The sequence below is a fragment of the Indicator indicator genome, chromosome 31 (genome assembly GCF_027791375.1).
Source record: "Indicator indicator isolate 239-I01 chromosome 31, UM_Iind_1.1, whole genome shotgun sequence".
In the NCBI taxonomy this organism is placed as follows: domain Eukaryota; kingdom Metazoa; phylum Chordata; class Aves; order Piciformes; family Indicatoridae; genus Indicator; species Indicator indicator.
The window spans coordinates 6,572,480-6,592,845 of NC_072040.1; the positions used below are offsets into that span (position 1 = coordinate 6,572,480).

At 42.7% G+C, this 20,366-nt stretch overlaps 1 protein-coding gene across 1 annotated transcript in view; it reads left to right on the forward strand.

Annotated features, from left to right (window-relative positions):
- PRKDC (protein kinase, DNA-activated, catalytic subunit) overlaps positions 1-16,011 on the forward strand; it is a 79,388-nt gene extending 63,377 nt beyond the window's left edge. The window contains exons 72-86 of the mRNA XM_054394781.1: positions 507-690; positions 1,197-1,357; positions 2,768-2,979; positions 3,851-3,938; positions 4,236-4,379; positions 7,947-8,151; positions 8,700-8,767; positions 9,031-9,251; positions 9,629-9,721; positions 11,774-11,863; positions 13,073-13,144; positions 13,230-13,431; positions 13,895-14,083; positions 14,633-14,772; positions 15,807-16,011. Of these exons, the coding sequence (XP_054250756.1) occupies positions 507-690; positions 1,197-1,357; positions 2,768-2,979; positions 3,851-3,938; positions 4,236-4,379; positions 7,947-8,151; positions 8,700-8,767; positions 9,031-9,251; positions 9,629-9,721; positions 11,774-11,863; positions 13,073-13,144; positions 13,230-13,431; positions 13,895-14,083; positions 14,633-14,772; positions 15,807-16,011 (2,274 nt within the window). The remainder of the gene's footprint in view (positions 1-506; positions 691-1,196; positions 1,358-2,767; positions 2,980-3,850; positions 3,939-4,235; positions 4,380-7,946; positions 8,152-8,699; positions 8,768-9,030; positions 9,252-9,628; positions 9,722-11,773; positions 11,864-13,072; positions 13,145-13,229; positions 13,432-13,894; positions 14,084-14,632; positions 14,773-15,806) is intronic.
- The last annotated feature ends 4,355 nt before the right edge of the window (positions 16,012-20,366 follow it).

Consider the following 20,366-nt stretch of genomic DNA (forward strand, 5'->3'; position numbering starts at 1 on the left):
AGTGTGACTGGAACAGGGAAAAAGACACCAGATTTGAAATGGTGTGGTGCATGGGTGTTCTAATCACAAATTCTAAGTATAGCTGCTCTGCAGCTGTTGTAGATAAGTCTTGATAGCAAAACCATAACATTTTAAATTATGTTTTCTGTTTCCAAAAGCTCTAATAAGATTAGCTTATAATAGTTAATAGTTAACATCAACAGTTATAACAGTTGCAAGAATACCACTGAAGATATCCTAAGACTAATTTAAGTTAAAAGTGGTTTATGTTTGGGTTGTTGTTTTGGTTTTTTTTTAATTGAAAATTGTAGAGATTAAAACTCTGCAAATCACTGCTGGAAATAACATCCCAATTTTTCCCCTTTGTTTCAGCTGGTCAAAGCACCTAATACACTAGAAGTTTTATCTACTGAAGGCTTGCAACCAAGCTCCAGTTTCAAAAAGAGTTGTTGAACACTACCTGCTAATGTCTTTTTTTTTTTTCCTCTCTTATGATTGAATTTCAGGTACTGGCAGGTCTGAACAAGAAGGCTTTTCAGTATTTCAGCAGTGCCACAAGGAAGTCTGAAGAGGAGGTGCAGTCCCACTCCATGGAACACGTAGATGTGGTGGGAGTCATCGATGCCTATATGACTTTGGTTGGTTTCTGTGACCAGCATCTGCGCAGGGAGGAAGAAGAGAACTTGCTTGGTTAGTCAGGATTTCTCCTAAGCATGTGAAGCGGATTTGTCTGTTATATGTGAGCTTTTGTGGTACCCAGAAGATCCCTCTGAGCAACACAGCTTGAATTTAAGTGGAACAGTTTGTCCTTCAGTTCAAGAGTATTTATATTGCTTTTATTCCCCCCACTATTACTGCTAGCTGTGGTGCTAGGGAATCGCTCATAGTCTCCCTCTCACTTGTGAGAAATGTATCATAGCCAGCAGATGCTTCCCTTGCTCCTTCCCAGACCACAGCAGTGCTGTATTTAAAGCAGGCAAGATACCAGTAGTGATAAAGCTAATCCTTACAGTCCCCAAGTACATGTGTTGCAGATGTGTGCTGTTCAAACAGATGGCAAGGAGAACAAAGTGAAAATACAAAATACACTCCAAAAAAAAAAAAATATTACTGAATTATAAAGATGAATGTTCCAGATGATCAAAGACGTGGACCAAGTGATGGTGTTTCTGATAATTCTTAATGTCTCTTGGCAGAAATTAACACTGCAGAACTGCAGCTATTCCCAGCTATTGTGGTGGAGAAAATGATAAAAGCTTTAAAATTGAACTCCAGAGAAGCTAGGCTGAGATTTCCTAGACTGCTGCAAATAATTGAAAGATATCCAGCAGAGACATTGGGTCTAGTGACACGAGAGGTTAGTTGCTTCCATTTTCCTGGCAGCAAATGTTGCTGTAAATCACATTTAAAAGGTGGGGGTGGAGGTTGGAGGGATAGGGAAGTTAGACTGGTAAGTTTTGCTTCAGGTAAATCAGATAAATGTTATCCCATCATTGTTCCTTGTCTTTTCTCTAACTTGCTAAGTCTAATTCATGCGGGCAGAATTTTTTTTCTTAAATTGAACTTTTTATCATTATCCTGATTCCAGATGTCAGTTTGAGAGCTGCTGGAGAAAAACCGTGTTGTGGATTTTTTTTTTATTTTTCTTTTTCCTTCAGAACAATCTAAGAGGGCTGGTAAAGGTGGTTACTGTTAGGGTGAGGAATGTATCTTCGTTTTGTAAGCTGAGTTTCCTGTATGGAGGAAGCCAGCATCTCTTCCAGACTCATTTTCCACATCTCCCACCTCTTCATGACCTGCTTCACTTCAGAGTTTACTGCAGCCCTTCCTCCTTTGTATTTCCCTCTTCCTCCTTTCCTCGAACCTGTCCCTCCATTGCTGTTCCACAGCAGGATACCATGAGCTGTGCTGCCTTCCCTGCTGTCACAGTTCAGATCAGGTGAGAGCTCCCCTGTGACTCATGCCTGTTCCTGCCTTGGCCTGCCCACCTTTTCAAGCTGCTGTCATTGTGCTGGTGCTCACAGAACACCAGGCCCTCTTGGAAGAAGAACCTCAGAGAGACAGAAACAGGGCTTAGTTACCCCAAGAAACTGAGAAAGTAGCAAAAGCAGCTGAGGAGCATAAGGTGTGGCCAAAGTGAAACTCAGATGGTTCAAACAAAACCTGTCACCTGGTCCAGCTGACTAATCTTGTTCAGAAGAGGAGCTCACCAGGCAGTACTTTGTCCTCTGCTCTTTCTTTCTGTGAGATAAATACTGTCAATCTGATCTTAAATTCTATTAGAAAGGTACAAAGGAGTGAGAGAAGAGGAAAGGAATTGGAGTGTGGCCTCTGGCTATCACAAGAAGATATTGCAATACTCCTTTCAGAAGTGATTGGTTTTTGGAGGGAAGTGAGCTTGAAGTATATTAGTCATAGAATCATAGAATGGTTTCAGTTGGATGGGACCTTGAACTGGTTGTATGCAGAGACCAAAAATGATCATATTGCCTTCAGACAGAAAAAAAGCCTCGTCTTGCTCAACAAACTGCAAACCTTCATAATGCAAAACCTATTAAACAGCAGCAGTGGTGGGGCTGGTGGTAGCAGTAGTGAAAATAATAATGAAATCTCTGCTTCCTTGGGTGGTGTTTTATACAACCTAGCTGACGTTCTCTGTTTCCTTTTCACGTGTTTCTGTCTGTCAGGCAAGTCCACAGAGCAGCTTTGTTGCTATGTTTGGTATGTTCAAGGAGGACCAAAGCTGATGCAGTGTCTGTTTTTGCAGCTTTCTTCAGTTCCCTGTTGGCAGTTCATTGGTTGGATCAGCCAGATGATGGCACTACTTGACAAGGATGAAGCAGTAGCTGTGCAACATACTGTTGAAGAGATTGCAGATACCTATCCCCAGGCAATCATCTACCCATTCATGATCAGCAGTGAAAGTTACTGTTTCAAAGATACTGCAACTGGTTGTAAGAACAAGGAGTTTGTAGAAAGGTGAATCAGAGTAGCTCTTTCTTATTCAGTGGTGGAGAGAGTGATTTCTTTTTCTGTGGGGGGCATGAGAAAGGTTAGAGGGTAGTTCCATGCACAGTGGTTTTATTTAGAGGCACAGGGCAAACCAATGCATAAGTATAGACACACTCTAGTTGGTGGCCTGAATACTTTCTGAAGTGTTGAGTGCATGTAGTACCTGGGCTGTGGGAAGGTAGAATTTTTCCAAGATAAAACAAAAAGACTACAGAGAAGCAACCCATTTCTCCTCCATAATTCTGTAGTAGTCTAAGTTTCGTTTTCCTTCTCCTGCTCTGCTGAGGCAGAAGGGAAATTGGGTGCATGATAAGGCCCTTCCTGTAGTATACTTCACAGCAGCAAGAGTCAGTACCCATCAGAGATGAAGATGAACCTTGCTTGGACATTTACAATCTTTCTAACACCAAGAGAAAGCAGATGTGTGTAAATAGAATAGATGCTCCTCCCAGATGTCAGAGAAGGCCAGTGAAATGGATGCATACTCTTGGGGAATGACAGCTCTTGATTGTGTTCTCAGCTTACTCAGTGTGCAGCATGTGCCTTCCTCTGCGTGCCCTCCCTTGCCCTTTTTGCCATGCAATAAAACCTGAGTTAATCCCCAGGCAAAAGTCAACTTTCATCACACAGTGCTGTAGAGCTACTCATGCAGCTGTAGGTGTCTTTTTGCCTTTTTCAAACCCTTGAAACATTTGCTGAATTTCTTTGCTCAAAATAATAACATAATCTCGTGCTTCACAAGCTGTATTGCCCTTGGATAATTATCATGACAGGATGTATAGTCTGATTAATGCCCACTTCTGTTGCACTTACACGTCCCACTTTTTGTCTTCTAAAGGATCAAAAGTAAGTTGGACAGAGGAGGAGTAGTTCAAGATTTTGTTCACTCTCTGGAGCAGCTCTCTAGTCCCATAATGCTTTTTAAGGTAAAATCTATTTGTTTGTTTGTTTGTTTCTCCTCCATTCCCTTTCGTTCCTCACCCTTCGTTTAGGGCAAACCCTGCCACAGTTTGGTTGACGCCGCAGCTGCAGGGAATCAGTTCAGCCCAGAATCATGGTGCTGGAATGTCAGGGATAGCCTTCTGATTCCTCTTTTGGTTGTCAAAAGACACATTAACTGACACCAGTAAATACAGTAACCCAGATGTGCTCTGAGCAGATTGTCAAAGAGCAAGGGTCAGTAAACTTTTGCACAGTACTCATCTGTTTCCTTCTGTTTGCAGGACTGGATGGAGGATGTCAGAAATGAGTTGGTAAAAGCTCAGAGAAATAAAAATAAGCTTAAGGAAATGTATGAAGGAATGTATAAGAATCTGGGAAATTTAGAGGCTCCTGGCCTTGGATTGCTGAGGAAAAGGTTTATTCAGGTATGTGTGATGTACTGAGAAGTGTTGGCATCATGTGCTTTTCTAGAAGGCACTCAAAAGTCAAAAGATGTGACCAGACCACAGCTTTACAGGTGCTGCAGGACTTGCTAAGATAAGAGGTGGTCAGGAGTACAGGACCAGGATTTCTTTACTAGCAGCTTTGAACTTACTATAGTTCAACTTTCACTTCTGACTGCCCTGCAGGACTAAATGTTCCTTCTTACTTCCTGCCTCCCTTGTCCTGCGTGCTGCCAGCTTCTTGGGGCCTGGGTGCCTCTGACCATCCCTGAACCCACAGAGGAATCTGGCCTTGTGTTTTTTTCCCTGCTGCCAAGGATGTATGAGCACTTTAGGGTGTTTTGCTATGTTCTGGTACTCAGATTTGCTGCTGATACTAAGTTATTTAGGGTAGGGTATTCAGAAGAGTGAAACTATGAAGAATTGCAGAAAGTACTCCACAAAACTGACTGAGATCTAAAATAGTGAAGGTCAGCGTGGAAAAAATAAGTGGTTCATGTGGCAGAAGAACCCAGCCCTAGTTTCATGTATAAATTCTTTGGGTTTGAGCTGATTATTGCAACTGAAGAACAAAATCTTGGTTTCTGATAGTTCTCTAAAACTGTGAATACTCAAGAGCAATCAAGAGAGAAAAGCAAGGCAGAATAGAGAACAAAGCCTGGATTTATACATTGACATAGCAGCCTTCTCTGACTCCTGCTTCTTAATACTGGAGTCCTCATCTGCACTTCTTAACACAGATAAAATGGAACTGGGTGAGGTTCAGAGCAGCAAGAATAATCAGAGGTACAGAGTAACCTCTGCACAAGAAGCAGCTTCAGCATTCCTCCAGCTGGAAAGGACCCAATGAAGCCAGACAGAATGAAGCTCTTAACATCAGGAGTGCCAAGCATGAAGCAAAGCTCTGTGGAAGTGGCAGGTTTAAAACAAACATGGAGAAGTGTTTCCTCATTCAGTAGACACTGAAGTGCTGAACGCCTGCTGCAGAGTGTTATGGATGATTTCACTGGTTTGAGTAGCAAGTAGACAGCAGCATGAGGAGGGGGGGAATGCTGTGAGAGCTTTCACATTCAAGTGCATGCTTCTGGGCCCAGAAATCCCCAAGCTGGAAATTGCTGGAGGCCCTGTAGAAGAGTGATACTGCTGTAGAAGCCTGGCTCCCTGCTTTTATGTATGTGCAGAGCCCTGTGGCTGGGGCTGGGTGGCTCCAGGTCTCTCCCACATGGCTGTCCTTATGTCACATTAGCATTAGATAAACTTACCCAAGTGTCTCCAGGGAGATTCCTTTCCCATGAGCCTGGAAGGTGCAGGATGAGAGGAAGATGGAGTTGGGTGGAGGTGAGGTGATAGAGCAGCAGAGAGGGCAATTTGGAGTTTAGGGGCATGATCAGCCTTTGAATATGTTGCTGCAAGATAAGCTGAGTCTCTGATGATAATGAGAGTTTAAACTGAAGAGTTTGCATGATGTGATACTGTTGGGTGGGGGTAAAGGGAGGGGAGCAGCTGTAGGTTGAGCCATAGAGGGTACAAGCACTTGAGGACTTGAGGGCAAAGGCAGTCTGCTGCATTTGGTAGGTGGGATGTTTTGTGTGCACTTTGGCCCACTTAAATCCATGGCTATTAAAAAAGCTGAAACGTGCAGTAGTAGAGGATACTGCAAGTAGAGCTAATAGGTTTTGTTTTGCTTTGTTTTTCTCTTTAATTGTTATTGAATTAACCAAACAGGGAGACAGGAGCAGGGGAGATGCTGGGAGAGGGTTCTCCCTCTGTTGAAGGGAAGAGGGAGAGCAATGTTCCTTTCACACACTGGCAGCTGCAGGAGAAAAGGGTCAGGGCAATGATGCACAGAGTGTGGATTCTTTGCCTTCATGAAGAAACAAAGTGTGCTGTGAGGCTAACTGCATAGTTTCTGGTGTCCTTGTTGGAAAAAAAAAAACAACTTGTATCTCTTGACTGACACATTAAATTGCTTTAATATGTGAAGTATTTCAGGCTTTTAATCTCCGTATGTATTATTTATATATTATTTCAATTGCAACTTAATAATAATTTTGCATTTATTTTTAACATTTGAATCCCACTAATGCATAAATTAACGACTGTTGATGGATTGTAGTAATTAAAATACAGTGTTAAGGCTATTAAACATTTGCTGCCTTGAATTTTAAAAGAAGTCAGAGAACAGAACAGAGATAGCAATCAGATGATCATCTGGAAATAGATTTAAAGTGATAGAGATGTTGACTATTGCAGTCTCTTCTTCAGAAGGATACATTTTCTGTATTTTCATTTACTTCAGTGAAATAGCTGTGTCCTTCATAGCTTGGGAGAAAAATGATCAGGTATTGAAAAAACAAGTGAGCTTACATCTCCTTCCAAGCTGTTAGTACCACTGAGGTCCAAGAGGGGACATCTGTTTTTTCTAGAACCTTGAATTATGAGCACAAGAAGTCAACTCAGTTGACTACTGGCAGATAACATTTATTTTGTTTAGTGCATGGACCAGTAGGAAATGTCTTTGCACTTCTTTTTTACCAAGATACTTAAAATCTGATTGTATGCATTTTGCATCCAGAATTATCTCGAAGCAAATAATGAATAATGAATGTGGTAGGAAATAAAACTTGTAAATAAATTGATATTTTTCTAACAGGACACAAAAAGCTCTCTCTTCATGCTTGAAGCTCTGTGACATGCATTATGTATACACATCATATATCTTGTGGTTAGCAAAAGGGTTATGCTGCTACCCCTTGGTTGCTGCTAGTTTAAAACAAACAAAACAACAAGAGAAAAAACAAACAGGCAAACCAAACTCAAAATCCTATAAAACTTCCATAAAGCACAGTGTATTCATATTCAAGGAGGGAGAAGATTAACTAATTTCTTTTTTTTTTTTCCCTCACTTGGAACAGTTGAGGGGTTTGGGGGTTTTGTTGCAGCAGTTCAAAAGTGTGTTAATATCCAAAGACTGGGGCACCAATTAAGTCTTCTGATAATAATCCTGTTTTCAGCTTTATAATAATCCTGTATTTAGATTAATTGAATCAGAATTCATGGAATTGTGATGGGATTTGTATTTAGGAGGTAAAATTTAAAAATACGTGTATTTTGTATTCATGTTTCACTAGCTGAGCTTCAGTTTGGGGAAGCAGCTGAGGTCCATGTATTAAAGCTAGTGAGGAGCATTATTGATGTGCTCACCCAGCGCCCTGCTGCAGCTGGAGGAAGTAAAAAGGGATAAACTGCTGGGTGGTTTGATATGGCAAAAAGGTTTGTGATCTACGTCTACAGATCTTTGATACCATTGAGTTGGTAAAATGTAGCTATTTCTATTGGTGATAACTGGTGGGACTACCAGAGAGGCAGGGAAAAGGTTCTGACAGACTAGAAATAAAGGAGAAAAGGAGAACTGGGGCAGAAGGGTGAGCAATAGATTTTAGGAGCTGAGATGAAGCTGTGCATGTAGATAGGAAGGTGCCATTTTTGGTGTTCCTGGGGAGCTCCTAGCACTGTGTTAACAGGATTCCTTTCTCTAAACAACTCCAGGCTTTTGGGAAGGACTTTGAGCATCACTTTGGAAAGGGCGGTTCAGAACTGCTGCATATGAAGGCCAGTGACTTTGATGCGATCGCAACTTCTCTCCTCTCAAAAATGAACAAAACCCATAAAGAGCCTGGAAACCTGAAAGAATGTTCCCCCTGGATGAGTGAGTTCAAAGCTGAGTTCTTGAGGAACGAGCTAGAGGTTCCTGGTAAGCTCCTCTTCAGTGTTAGTGGTGAACTGTCCCTTTGTGAGAAAGTTGCTACTCCAGAGCTCTGCTGCTCATGTTGTCTATATGGCTCTTCTTCCTGGCCATGTGCTGAGGTAGATTTCATCTGAAATAACTCTGTGCATTCATCATCTCTTAAATCTGTCCTGATTTTTAGAACTGTATCTCTTACCTTAGAGCATAGAGGTTTGGTTGGTTGTTTTTTTTTTTTTTTTTAAGGCTTGACTCCAGAAAATCTAATACATAAATCTGAGAGACGTTTCAATCTAGTTGCAAAAGGATGTGTCCTCTGAAACCGTTAAGAGCTGCAATTCTAACATCTTAACAAGGAGAGGATATTAGTAATTCACAAAGTAGTATGATGTGTATAATGGATTTATTTTTTTCATTTTAAGATGTTTTCCTCACAGTTATCATTCTACTGGTTTGGCAAAATATTTGAAAGTGTGTTCTCCTCTTAAATACACTTCAAAAAATAATCATCAGTTTTATTTCACTTTTTGCTTCTATTTCTTTCCTCATCGCTTCAGGTCAGTATGATGGAAAAGGGAAACCACTGCCAGAGTACCATGCAAAAATCTCTGGATTTGATGAACGGGTATGTTTGTAATCTGCAGTTCAAGTCCTGTGTGGCCACTCTGTGTGTGAGGAACGTGGCAGCAGCAGGGTTGGTGCTTGTGCATGCATCTTGCAGCACATAAAGGAACACCTGCAAGCAAGCGTTTGTTTTACCGGTTGCAATTGAGCAACTTGAGTATGCCATCTAGGAATGACAGATGCACTTCATTTCATTGATGATTATGGTGGGTTTTTTTTAAGGCCCAGACTTTTGTCACATATATTTTCCTGTCTTTTTCCAAGATAAGTGTAATGGAATCCTTGAGGAAGCCAAAACGCATAACCATCCGCGGCAGCGATGAGCAGGAGTATCCTTTTCTCGTCAAAGGAGGCGAAGACCTACGACAAGACCAACGTATCGAGCAGCTGTTTGATGTCATGAACATCATCCTCTCCCAAGATGCTGCGTGTAGCCAAAGAAATATGCAGATAAAAACTTACCAGGTCATCCCCATGACAACAAGGTAGGCATTTATCTTGAAGAGAAAGAAATCCTTATGTTGGATGAGGCCTTGAGCAACCTGGGCTAGTGGAAGGTGTCCCTGCCCAGGGCAGGGGATGGGAACTAGATGATCTTTGAGGTCCTTTCCAATCCAAACCATTCTCTGATCTATTACTGTTGCAACATTGGAAAGTGAGGTTTCTGTGTGCTAGTTTCTTGTGTCTTAATCTGTTGCTTCCTTGCCTTTGAAATGGCTTTGTCTGGAAACCGGGTATTCAGAGTGTATTTCAGTTGGTAGCTTTCAACCTTCTTTTAGAAGGCATTAGAAGGTGCTGACTTTTAGGTGTTCCTCTAAAGTTCAACTGTGAGTTACTTGTTCTCTGACTTCTTTTGTTCCAGACTAGGACTCATCAAGTGGCTGGAAAACACTTGTACTTTGAAAGAGTTCCTTAAGAACAGCATGTCTGAAGAGGAGGACATCAACTATAACAGGTGATGATTGCTTTAGCTGCCTGCTCTAGTAGAGACCACCCCTGATGGTGGGGCTTCATACTGACAACCTTCTGACAGCATTTCCTTTTTTAAGAAAGAAATAAAAGCACCTCTGAGCAAGGCGGCAGTTTGTACTTCCTGACCCAAATTAGTAATTGGCAACTGTTTGTTTAATGAGTACCATTGTACCTGGAATATCCTCCACCCAGCTTGTTTAAACAAGAGCCTTATAATCAAGTGCAACGTCATTATCATCACCATTTCCTTATCAGCAGATTGATTTTTACAAGCAAAGGATTTTGATCTCTTGATTTGATCAGGCAGGAAATGGACTGTAGATCAGCAGGGGGGAGCTGAGGGGAGATGGAGCTGTTCAGAACCTGGGTTCAGCTGTGAGTCAGTGATGGGGGGGAGGGAATTGGCAGGAGATGCACAAAACCCGACTGTAAAAGAACACTCTCTGTGGCTGTGTACAAATGCTGGGTTTGAATTAATTAGCTTGCTTTTTGTTGATTGTAATTGGGGGATGAATATCTATACAACTGATTCAATTCTAGCACTGCAGCCTGTTTCTGTTTTGGAATTCAGAAATGTGGTTTTATTTCACCACTGTTGTTCTTGTACATAATTTCTGGGTTTGTCAAAGTGTTGTTGTCACCATTTATTTTTACTGGTTCTTTTTTATTGGGGCAGGTTGGAGGAACCTCCAACGTGGAGGCTGGACTCCAAAGATTATTTATTTCTACAGCTATTTGATTTATGAGCAGTTTAGGAATTGCTGCACTTCCTGCATTACTGCTGTCTGGCTCCACTTCTGTGAGCAGCAGCAGTATTGTGTTAGCCCCAATTCATTGACTGGAAAAGTGGAGGAGGACTCACAGGGAACCACCATAGGAGGGGAGAAAATTTTTAATATAGTGAATGGAGAAGATCAGCGCCCAGGGAGGTGGTGGAGTCACTGTCCCTGGAGATGTTCAAGAAATGTATGGACATAGCACTTCAGGACATGGTTTTATGGCCATGGTGGTCTGAGGTTGGTGGTTAGACTTGATGATCTTGGGAGGTCTTTGCCAACCAAAACAATTCTATGAGTCTAGTGCCTTTCTAAGAGCAGTTAATGATTTATTTAAAAAGCAAAAAACCCAACCAAGCAAAAAATTCAACAAACCCCACTTTATTTTATTGTATGTAGACTTTAAATATTTTTCCATATGTGCTTCAGTGAAGTCAATTATGATTGAATGACAGAAGGAAAATTCTGATGAAATCCTTTCCGGCAACATTTTGGTTGGTGTGGGAGAAATGACTTTCTGAAGTTTTGAAATCCTTTCCTTGAAGTGATGGGCTGTGCAGCCTAGAAATGATAAATTCTTCTTAAATGGAAAGGATCTCTGTATCTCAGAAGACACTTGGGAAAGAAGGCAGAAGGAAGATGCTGTGCTAAGCTGCTGTCTTTCTAGAATAGAAGTTTCATGGCTAGTGGATGTAGATAGGATGGAAAATTATTCTAGAAGCAGTGCAACCAATGAAGACTGACTTCTCATGGATGAATACCTTAAGTCCAAGCTCCCCTTGCTTCCCCTCTTGCACACACTGAGGAAATAGCAGCCTGCCTTGCTGCATTCCCTGCCTGGCTGGGTGGACAAAGGCATTGTGTAGTGTGGTAGGCTACATAATGCCTCTCAAATGGATATGAGATTGTGTTAAAAATATCTTTCCCTCCCTGGAGAAATTATTTTGGGTCTTTCTTCTCAAGGCAGCGTCTAATTTTCACAGTGCCTTTAGACAAATTAACACCTCTGAGATGTCTAATCTTCTGTCAAATATGATTGAAGTGCATTCAAAGCTGGGGGGGAAGGAGATGGATGGATCAGATAAGCACTGACTGCATAAACTTCATTTCCATAGCAAGGTTAAAATTAATGTAGGCTGTAGCTTCCTGACTCCTGTGCATAAAAATCTCATGGGTCATAACACAGCCTGTGGATGTTCAAGTGCAAAGTGGTTATGTAGGGAAATGATCAGTCTTTTTTTCTTTCTTTTTGTCCCTAGCCAAAAAGGACCTCGTGCTGCCTATTCTGAGTGGCTGTCCAAGATGGGTGGGAAGGCACAAGGCATCTCTCGATATGCTGTTATGTACAGGTGGGCTGTAAAAGAGAACTGCATGTAAAATACAGAAACTAGAGTGTGCACACACAGAGCTGTAGAAATTCCAGGAAAAAAACATGATCTCTATTTTAACATGCTGGCTAGGTCTGATCTTTGCTCATTTACTGCTTTGTCTTACTGGAGATGCTCTGCAGGAGAAGTTCAGTACTGCCAAAATCCCACCAGAGCACAGGAATAGTTCCAGAAGCTTGCTCACATCCTTAAGAAAGTGTCTAGAAGCAGATGCTCCTCATCAGCTTTACTTTCTAGGTGTCTTGTTCCTGATTAAGCAGTTAGGTAGGCTGCCTCAGAGCCAGAGCCCCTGCTGGAGTTGGGCAGAGAAAATCTCTGAGATTCACTGAGAATTTAAGAATCTTGGATGGTCTGGATCCACATCTGAGTATCCCCTCAGAGGAGTTTCCACACCTGCCTAGATCTTGCAGTGGGGGAAGTGAAGTTTCCAGTGGAGCATTTCTGACGAGCTCATAACCTGCTTAAGCTAGTTTCTTGCTTTTTAAAGGAAAACTTTGACTTGTTTAACTGTCTTGACAGCAATACTTGTATTCAGATCCAGAATGTGCTTCTCAAGTCAGTTCCCAGTCACCCCCAACTCACCTCATGCTGGCTTATACCGCAGAGCTGTGCCCTGATCCACAGCTTGGCTCTTCTCAGCTGAAACTGGGCTGCTTACAAGCATTCGTTTCCCAGCACCAGATGTGGGCTAGGACAGAGCAGTGGCCCTCCCTCCCTGTCTGTGTACAACATGGATGTCCTCAGCAGCAGCTGTTCAGTTCTGTTGCTTCCCATTGTGCTGCACTACTTTCTAGTGTCAGTATGCTGCTGAGAGATTGAATTTGGGACTTAGTTTCTCTATTTGGAATAGACTGTCCAGCCAGAAAGAGCACAATTGGATGAAAACTTAACCCATCTACTTAATCTGGAGAAAACTAGACAAACCTACCTACTGTTTGGCATTAAGAAATGCCAGTCTTGGAAAGAACTGTTGGGAGAAATGGAGAGGAGGGAGTGTTTTTAATATCAGATAAATTTGGGGGGGAGGGGGGGGGCAGACACTCTGTGGCTTGCTGCACTGTTTGCTGGGGTGTGCAAGATGTGCTGATATGGTCGTGTGCACATCTTAACTTCCAGCATCCAGCAGGCTGATATTCCCACAGCTAACATTGCTCCTTCACTGATCCTCAGAACCGCTAGCCGCAGAGAAGCAGTTATGTCTTTCAGAAGCAGGGAAAGCAGTGTTCCAGAAGACCTGCTGAGGTGAGTGTGCTGTTAGTGACCACACCTTGTGCAGCAAAAGTTCCTGTTTCCTCTGTATGCAACAAGTGCCTTCTGCTTTGTCCAGGCGAGCCTTTGTGAAAATGAGCACCTCTCCTGAAGCCTTCCTGTCCCTGCGCTCCCATTTTGCCAGCTCTCATGCACTGATGTGCATCAGTCACTGGATACTTGGTATTGGAGACAGACATCTCTCCAACTTCATGATTAACAAGGAGACAGGTGGCATGGTGGGAATAGACTTTGGATATGCATTTGGCTCAGCTACACAGGTAACTCTTTCCTCATTCATTTGTTACAGCTTTTGGATTCATTGTGTGCAATTACTGGTGGATTCTCAGTCCTAAATTGGGTGCTCCTCATTTGCCATCATTCTGATGTAGAATAATATTTACAGGTTATTTCTAGTTAATAGAAAATCTCTGTTCTTGGATATTCTCAGAGAAGCAGGGAGCTGCAGAGTTTTCAGAGTCTGGGTGATGGTGGTTTGTGTATTTCAGCCATGCTGCCAACCACTGTCACTGAATATTGATGACTAGAGTTTTGGTGTCACAACTTGGTCCTGTTCTACCATGTTGCAGATTACTTTCAGTTAAGTGGCAAAGAGGGTTTCAAAGCATACAAAGAACATAATATTTTTTTCTCATCCTTCTGTTCCAAGGCTTCTTATTTCTTGTTTCCTGACTTATTTTTCTTGTTTCTTCTTTCTTATTTCCTGTCCTCCCCCTTGCTTAGTTTTTAGGTGTGCCAGAGCTGATGCCTTTCCGTCTGACTCGCCAGTTTGTTAATCTGATGATGCCAGTGAAGGAGTGGGGGCTCATTTACAGTGTGATGGTGCATGCCCTAAGGGCTTATCGTGCTGACCCAGACCTCCTCATCAGCACAATGGATGTGTTTGTCAAAGAGCCTTCTTTGGACTGGAAGGTGGGAGCTTGCCTCTTTCCTTTTTCCTTCATGTGAAAACTCTTAAACAGTAATAAGGACAAAACTGATCAAAAAGGAAGCATTTCTTAATGCTCACTCACAGTGCTCCTTTTATCTTTTCTTTGTTTTATTGAGTTCTCAGAGAAACTGAACTTAAGGGATTTAAAATGACAGAATTCTAGACTGATGGACAAAGAATAGTAGCACATCTGTGTTATCACTGTACTGTTCTTTATCTGCAAAATAATCCTAAAAATGGGGGTATCTTTTGATCATATTTTCAAGTTTGTGCATTCTTAAATTTGCATAACAGCACTGTAAATCAAACTAATCATTACAGAATAAAAATCTGAAACTAACTGCACTTCAGTAATTCCAGTTGTAAATTAAGTCTCGAGTCATAGGCAGGCTAGGTATCATCTCCCTGCTTTGCTCTCCCTTGCAGCTGCAGTTAGGAGTTACTGGCTCAATTTGCTGTGAGCTGGCAGCCTAAAGGTCTTTTTAAGTACATGATTGATGATAAACAGGGCAAATTTATTTTCCCTTTAGAACTTTGAACAAAGACAGCTGAGAAAAGGAGGCACATGGATGAAGGAAATAAACACAGCTGAAGTAAACTGGTACCCTTTGCAGAAAGTCAGCTACGTCAAAAGAAAGCTCAAAGGTGCCAACCCAGCAACAATCACTTGGTAAGACACTCTCCTTTTGCTTCAGACTGCTCCACTGAGAGCTTTGGCAGTCTACTGTGTCAGGATTTGCTCCCTGCAGATAGAATGGCAGCTAGGAAAAGAGAAGCAGCAGACAGGGCAACATTTCAAGCAGCCTCCTGTCAGAATCGTTTGGTGCGCACACAGGCGCTCTGAATCACCCCCCCCCAGCCAAAACACCAGATAGCTCCCCCTGAGTGTTCCTGCTCCAGCTCAGGCCTCCTGAGCAGTTTTACTGTTCCTGGCAGCACACACATCCCCAACCTCTGAGCCTGCTTCACTTCTCACTCCTCAAACTGCTGTGCTTTACATTCATCTCCACAGCTTTTGGCCTAGGGGTAGTATTTAAATCAATATGCTTCTGCTGGACAGTTGCAAGAGGTGGAACCTGAACCAGCTGTATGGGAGGCATGGAGGTGAGCTGCTTCCCAAAACCCATCAAATTCAGATCTGATGGCATTCTCAGTTATTTATGTCAGTCTAGTCAAGTCTGGCTCAAGCCAGAATGTCTTTAAAGTTCAGTTAAAGTACAATTAATCCCTTCCATCCTCTTTTAAAAAGACATTTTGGATTAATCAGGAAAAAAAAAAAAAAGGCAAAGAAAGCAGGCCTGTTTTAAAACCAGACAAATATTGAACAGTGCAGGACTTGGGAGGAGTCCCTTTTGTGGTCAAGGCTGAACTGGAAAAGGCAGCAAAATGCTTCTTGCAGACAGAAATCAGCAGGGCAGATAAGGAGATAAGAGCTTGGATATGAACTGCTGCATCCTTCTTTCAGTTAGAGACCTTGGTCAAGACTAAAATATTCATGGTAAATATTCACTAGTAAAGGACGTTTGAATTCACCATCTCCACTGGCCATACCTTCTCCAGCTCTTGAACAGTCTCCACGTCTTGAAAAACAAAGCTGCATGAATTGTGTTCAAGTGCTGGTTTGTATTTGAAACACCATCCCAGACTTCTTTTTATTTGCTTGTTTCCTTCAGTAAAAGCTTATTTTTGTGTTCTCAATTTTAGTGATGAGCTACGCCTGGGCCACGAGAAGTCTCTCTCTTATAACGATTTTGCAGCTGTGGCTCGTGGTCATGCTGATCATAACATCAGAGCCAAAGAGCCAGAGCATGGACTTTCAGAGGAGACCCAAGTGAGATGCCTGATTGATCAAGCAACAGACCCCAACCTTCTTGGCAGAGTCTGGGAAGGATGGGAGCCCTGGATGTGAGGGACTGCTCCCTAGGACCCAGACTGCCAGGAGAAGCATCCCCTCAGACACAGCTGCAACCAGATCAGACTTTTAAGGCCAAAATGGAAAAAGACTCTTAACTACTTTTGTCATCATCTGTTAACTTGACTACTGTGGAAAATATTTTTTTTCTGTATTAAAGCTGTATTCAAACAGTGATTTTTTTTTTTTTAACTAGTTCTGTAACAAAGCAGCTTTATGGTCATTGTGTTAAAATTAGGAAAGAACTGGAGAGGCTGCAGAGCTTAAAGACTTACATGAAAGGCACCAAGATCACTCAGAGGCAAGCACAAATTCATACTCTGTGAGCTTGTAGGCATCCTCCTCATGAAAGTCTGTGATTTTGGCTTTTACAGAGACTTGACAACTGACTGAGTCTGTTCTGCAGACAGATGTTATTTGTAATTAAAGCTAGAAGATTTTCATATCAACAGAAGCAGTGAAGCACACGATAAAATCCAACAGAAAATTCCTTTTAGCTCTGGGTAACACCTAACATATCTGGGTGGTTATTTCATTGCTGGATAATGAGAAAGCAAGGATGAGGCCATGCCAGTTTGTTCCAGCAGATTGTTTTTTAACAATTAGAGGTTGTGCTCTGTTTTCTCTGTCCTTTACCCTCCTCATGTTGTGTTAATTCCAAATTCTCTTTGTTTGGCCAAAGCCAAAAGGAGCCACTGCAGACACAACAGAGCACCAGAAGCTTCCTGCCATAGCTGCAGCACAGCACAGCTTTGCTGCCAAAATGGGGAAGTTGTGCCAGACGTGGCTGTTCCTCGCTGGCCACCAGCTGTCAGGTACCCTTGGTGGCAAGTGCAGCCCACCACAGACAGCAAGGGGAGGAGAGAGGTCTCTCAAATATGATGGTTATTACCCACAATTCACTGTAGGAGGTCGTTTACATTGAGACTTTTAATAATTATCAGAAAAGGTGTAATAAAGATGAGTTTTTGCCCTTTCACTGCCTACAGGCTTTCTCTCCTGCCACCCTGGCCATGGGGTAGTCCCAGACTTGCCACAGGCCACTGCTGGCACCAGTTCAAATGAGTCTTTCAGCTGGAGAGCAGAGGAATCTGCCTCCTGGATACAGCTCCATGAAAAACTAAGGATGGGGAAGATTGCTCCTTAAGACCTAAGAATAGGGAGGCAGATTTTTTTTTTGTTTCATGTACTTTCCAGCAATGATTTTGTTACTTTCTCACTAAATATACTCAACTCTTTATGCCAACAGTGTCACAAGTCAAGAAATTAATTAAATTTTTTATCAGATTTTATTAGTTAAAAATAGCATTTGGCTGTATTTTTGTAGAGGAAGCTTCTATTTAACAATAAAATTAAACTTTTCAGCTGTATACCTCATTTCAAAGATTAATTTAAGGCACTTTAGTCACAGAAAACATCCTCATTTACCCATTTATAGAGATAATAATCAATGGACAGTAGGGTTTTTTTCATAAGTGTGTGACATAGTCTATTTTTATAGACAGTTGTGTAAGATGCCTTCTGCATTTGGTTCTTTCAATCTCTGGTAGCAGTAAGGAAGGCAGCACCATGACTCGAGAGTGGTGAGGTGAGGCACTCAGCTTTCACACCATAGAGTGACAAATACAAGAAAGTTAAAACACAATAAAAAACTACATTAAAAGGCCAAGGGGACGTTTGGAAATCAAGTGGCTGGCTGTAGGAGGTGTTTAATTGCACTTTTGGCACATAGCTCAGATATTTACTAGGTACTTTGACCTGGACAAAGTTTAGGTTTATAGTTTAACGAGGCTCTTCTTGCAGGACTTCAGCAGCAGTAGCTGTTAGTGAGCTGCAGGACTCCCTCCAGTGCCAGCTGAGGCTTCCTTGGCTTTCAGAAGGGGCTGAAGTGACTGAGGAGCACAACCTGGCTCTTCCCAGAGGAAGAGGACTGGTGAACCCTGCCTCCATTTATACCAAAATGCCATCAGGCCAGGGGTGAAAGCCTTTGAGGCAGGTGAAAGAACCCTTTGCAGTGCAGCATGTCCATGATGCTTCCCTTGGTGCAATTAAACACCTCCTACGACCAGCCACTGGATTTCCAAACATCCCCTCAGCCTTTTGTTGTGCAAAAGAGCTTAGAACAATGTCCATGGCTCTTACCTTGGAGTCAAAACTGAGCCTTTTACTATTTTAAGTGCTACACTTTGAAGCCACAGCTGCATCACAGTTCCTAGTGATGTATTTGTCCAGCTCAAGAGTCAGCTAAGGAGCAAAGCACAAAGCTGCTGCATTTGCCTGAGCAGAAGCACATCCTGTGTGGAGCAAGTGGAATTGCCCTGACAGAGCTTTCCCTGTGCAGCTGAATGAGCCTGAAAAGAACCTCCAACATCTGTAACTAGCAGCTGCTGTCCCCAAGCCTGACTGCTGAGCACTGCTCTCTGCAAAAAGCAGCAGTGCAGGCGGCAGGCTGAAGCCAGCCCGTGGAGCAGCAAGGAAAGCAGTGACGCAGCACAAACCTCAAGGCACCAGGCTCAGTGCTTGACAGGGTGGGTTTGTTCAGCTTCCAGGAGAGATGGTGTGCAGCTCAGAATCAGAGGCTGCTTCAGGTCTCATGATGCAAACCAAACCAGTAACTATCCACAAGCACAGCAGAATGTTTCCTCCTCAGATTCAATAACCAGATGTGCACTGTATCTGGAAATTCATTAGCTGCATCAAAAAAAAAAGCTGGGTGACCCATTAGCATATATTCTCAGCAGGTTTTTCTTCATGTATAGAATACTCCTGATGTTTAACCTAGTCCTTACCACCCTACAGTTTCCCTCTAACTAAAAATAACACAGGAAAGCCCTGCAGCTGCAGCCTGCAGCTTCCCCCACTGATAAAGAGGTTCCTGCATGCTGCTTGTCATGCTCAGGATTTCCCCTTAGTTTCACACACACCCCCCCAAGTTAGATTTCATCTTGAGGTGTCTGTGGCCAGTGTTTGGGCACAAGGATGACCCTATGAGCTCTCTGCAAGAGCAATGACTTGGGCTTGTCTTCAGCTGTGGAATGAGTTTCCTACAGCTCTTCTGGTTTCATGCTGAAGGATTTGGCCAGCTGCTTCCCAAAGCCAGGCACATTAAGTGCTTACATTTAGAGACATTTTTTCCCCAAAACTTCCCATTTCTTTCAAAACCAAGGAGTTAAAATAAGGATTTATTAGTGTGGCTTTCAAGCTCTTTTCTTTTTCCTCTCACAAATACTGAGAGGAAGGTCTGCTGTCTGCTCCATCACTTCATGAACCCTGTTTGCCTCATTTGGTAATGAGCTGGGTTTAAAAATTTTCTTTTTTAAGCTATGCTGCTTGTAAGAAACGGCACCTACACAGAAAGGTCACACCTGGCAGCCTCCCACAGCACCCAGTGGTGTCACTCATCTTGTAGCAAAGCTACCAAAGAGCTACATCTTACATCAAAACAGCAGCTGCCAGAAGAGTGTGTTTAGGGCCGGGTTTTGGTTTGGTTTTTTTTTTTTGGTGTTGCAAAAAGTTTTGGGCCCAAGTGGCTGTAAGGGACTGGAAAAGATTAGGTTACAGTTTCCACATTTTTACAGGGTTTCTTTCTTTGCTTGTAGTTTGCTTTTTAATTCTTCAGTGGGACAGGAGAGGGTACCACTCACTCCACCTGTCCATTAAGTTTACACTAAATGATGCTATGCAGGATTTCATTTGGCTAGGCTGAAGACTTGGCTGTGAATTTGGCCTCACACCTTTCAGCCCTGCTGGAAACTGATGCAAAACCTGCATGGAAAAAAAAAAAAAAAGGTTCAGAGCATCCTGAAGAGTGTGAGAAAACAAGGGGTACATTTCTCTGCTGCAGCCCTTGGCCTTTGAGGACCAGGGTGTATGGAAGAGTTAATTCAGCAAGCACAGGTGCAGCTGAGAAAACCCAGCCCAGGCTGGCAGTGCTAGGGCACAAATACCCACAGGGAGTCAGAGTACAGTTTAAAAGAGCTAAAACCCCCAAATCCTTTCATTTGCTCTTCAGTCACTAACAGCGGGGTGGATGCAGGCTGGAGCAGTGCAATGATCTGACCCAGGGCTTCACAGCCTGCCTTGGATGTGGAGCAAACCCCCGAAATGTGCTGCTGAAGTCATACATCTCAGGCTCAGCAACAAACACAATCAGTTCACCTTCCAGGGGACAGCTCTCACCACTTGGTTTTGGGGGAGAAGAGATATCAATAAGACTGACCACAAGCTCTGAACACACCTAGAAGTCCTGAAGACTCTGTAAGCAAAGCTGTGTCCCCTGTGATGAGCTTAGGTGTGACACAGGTGGCTGATATTGGGGCTTACATGGAGTTTCCATGCCCAGCAGGTGACCA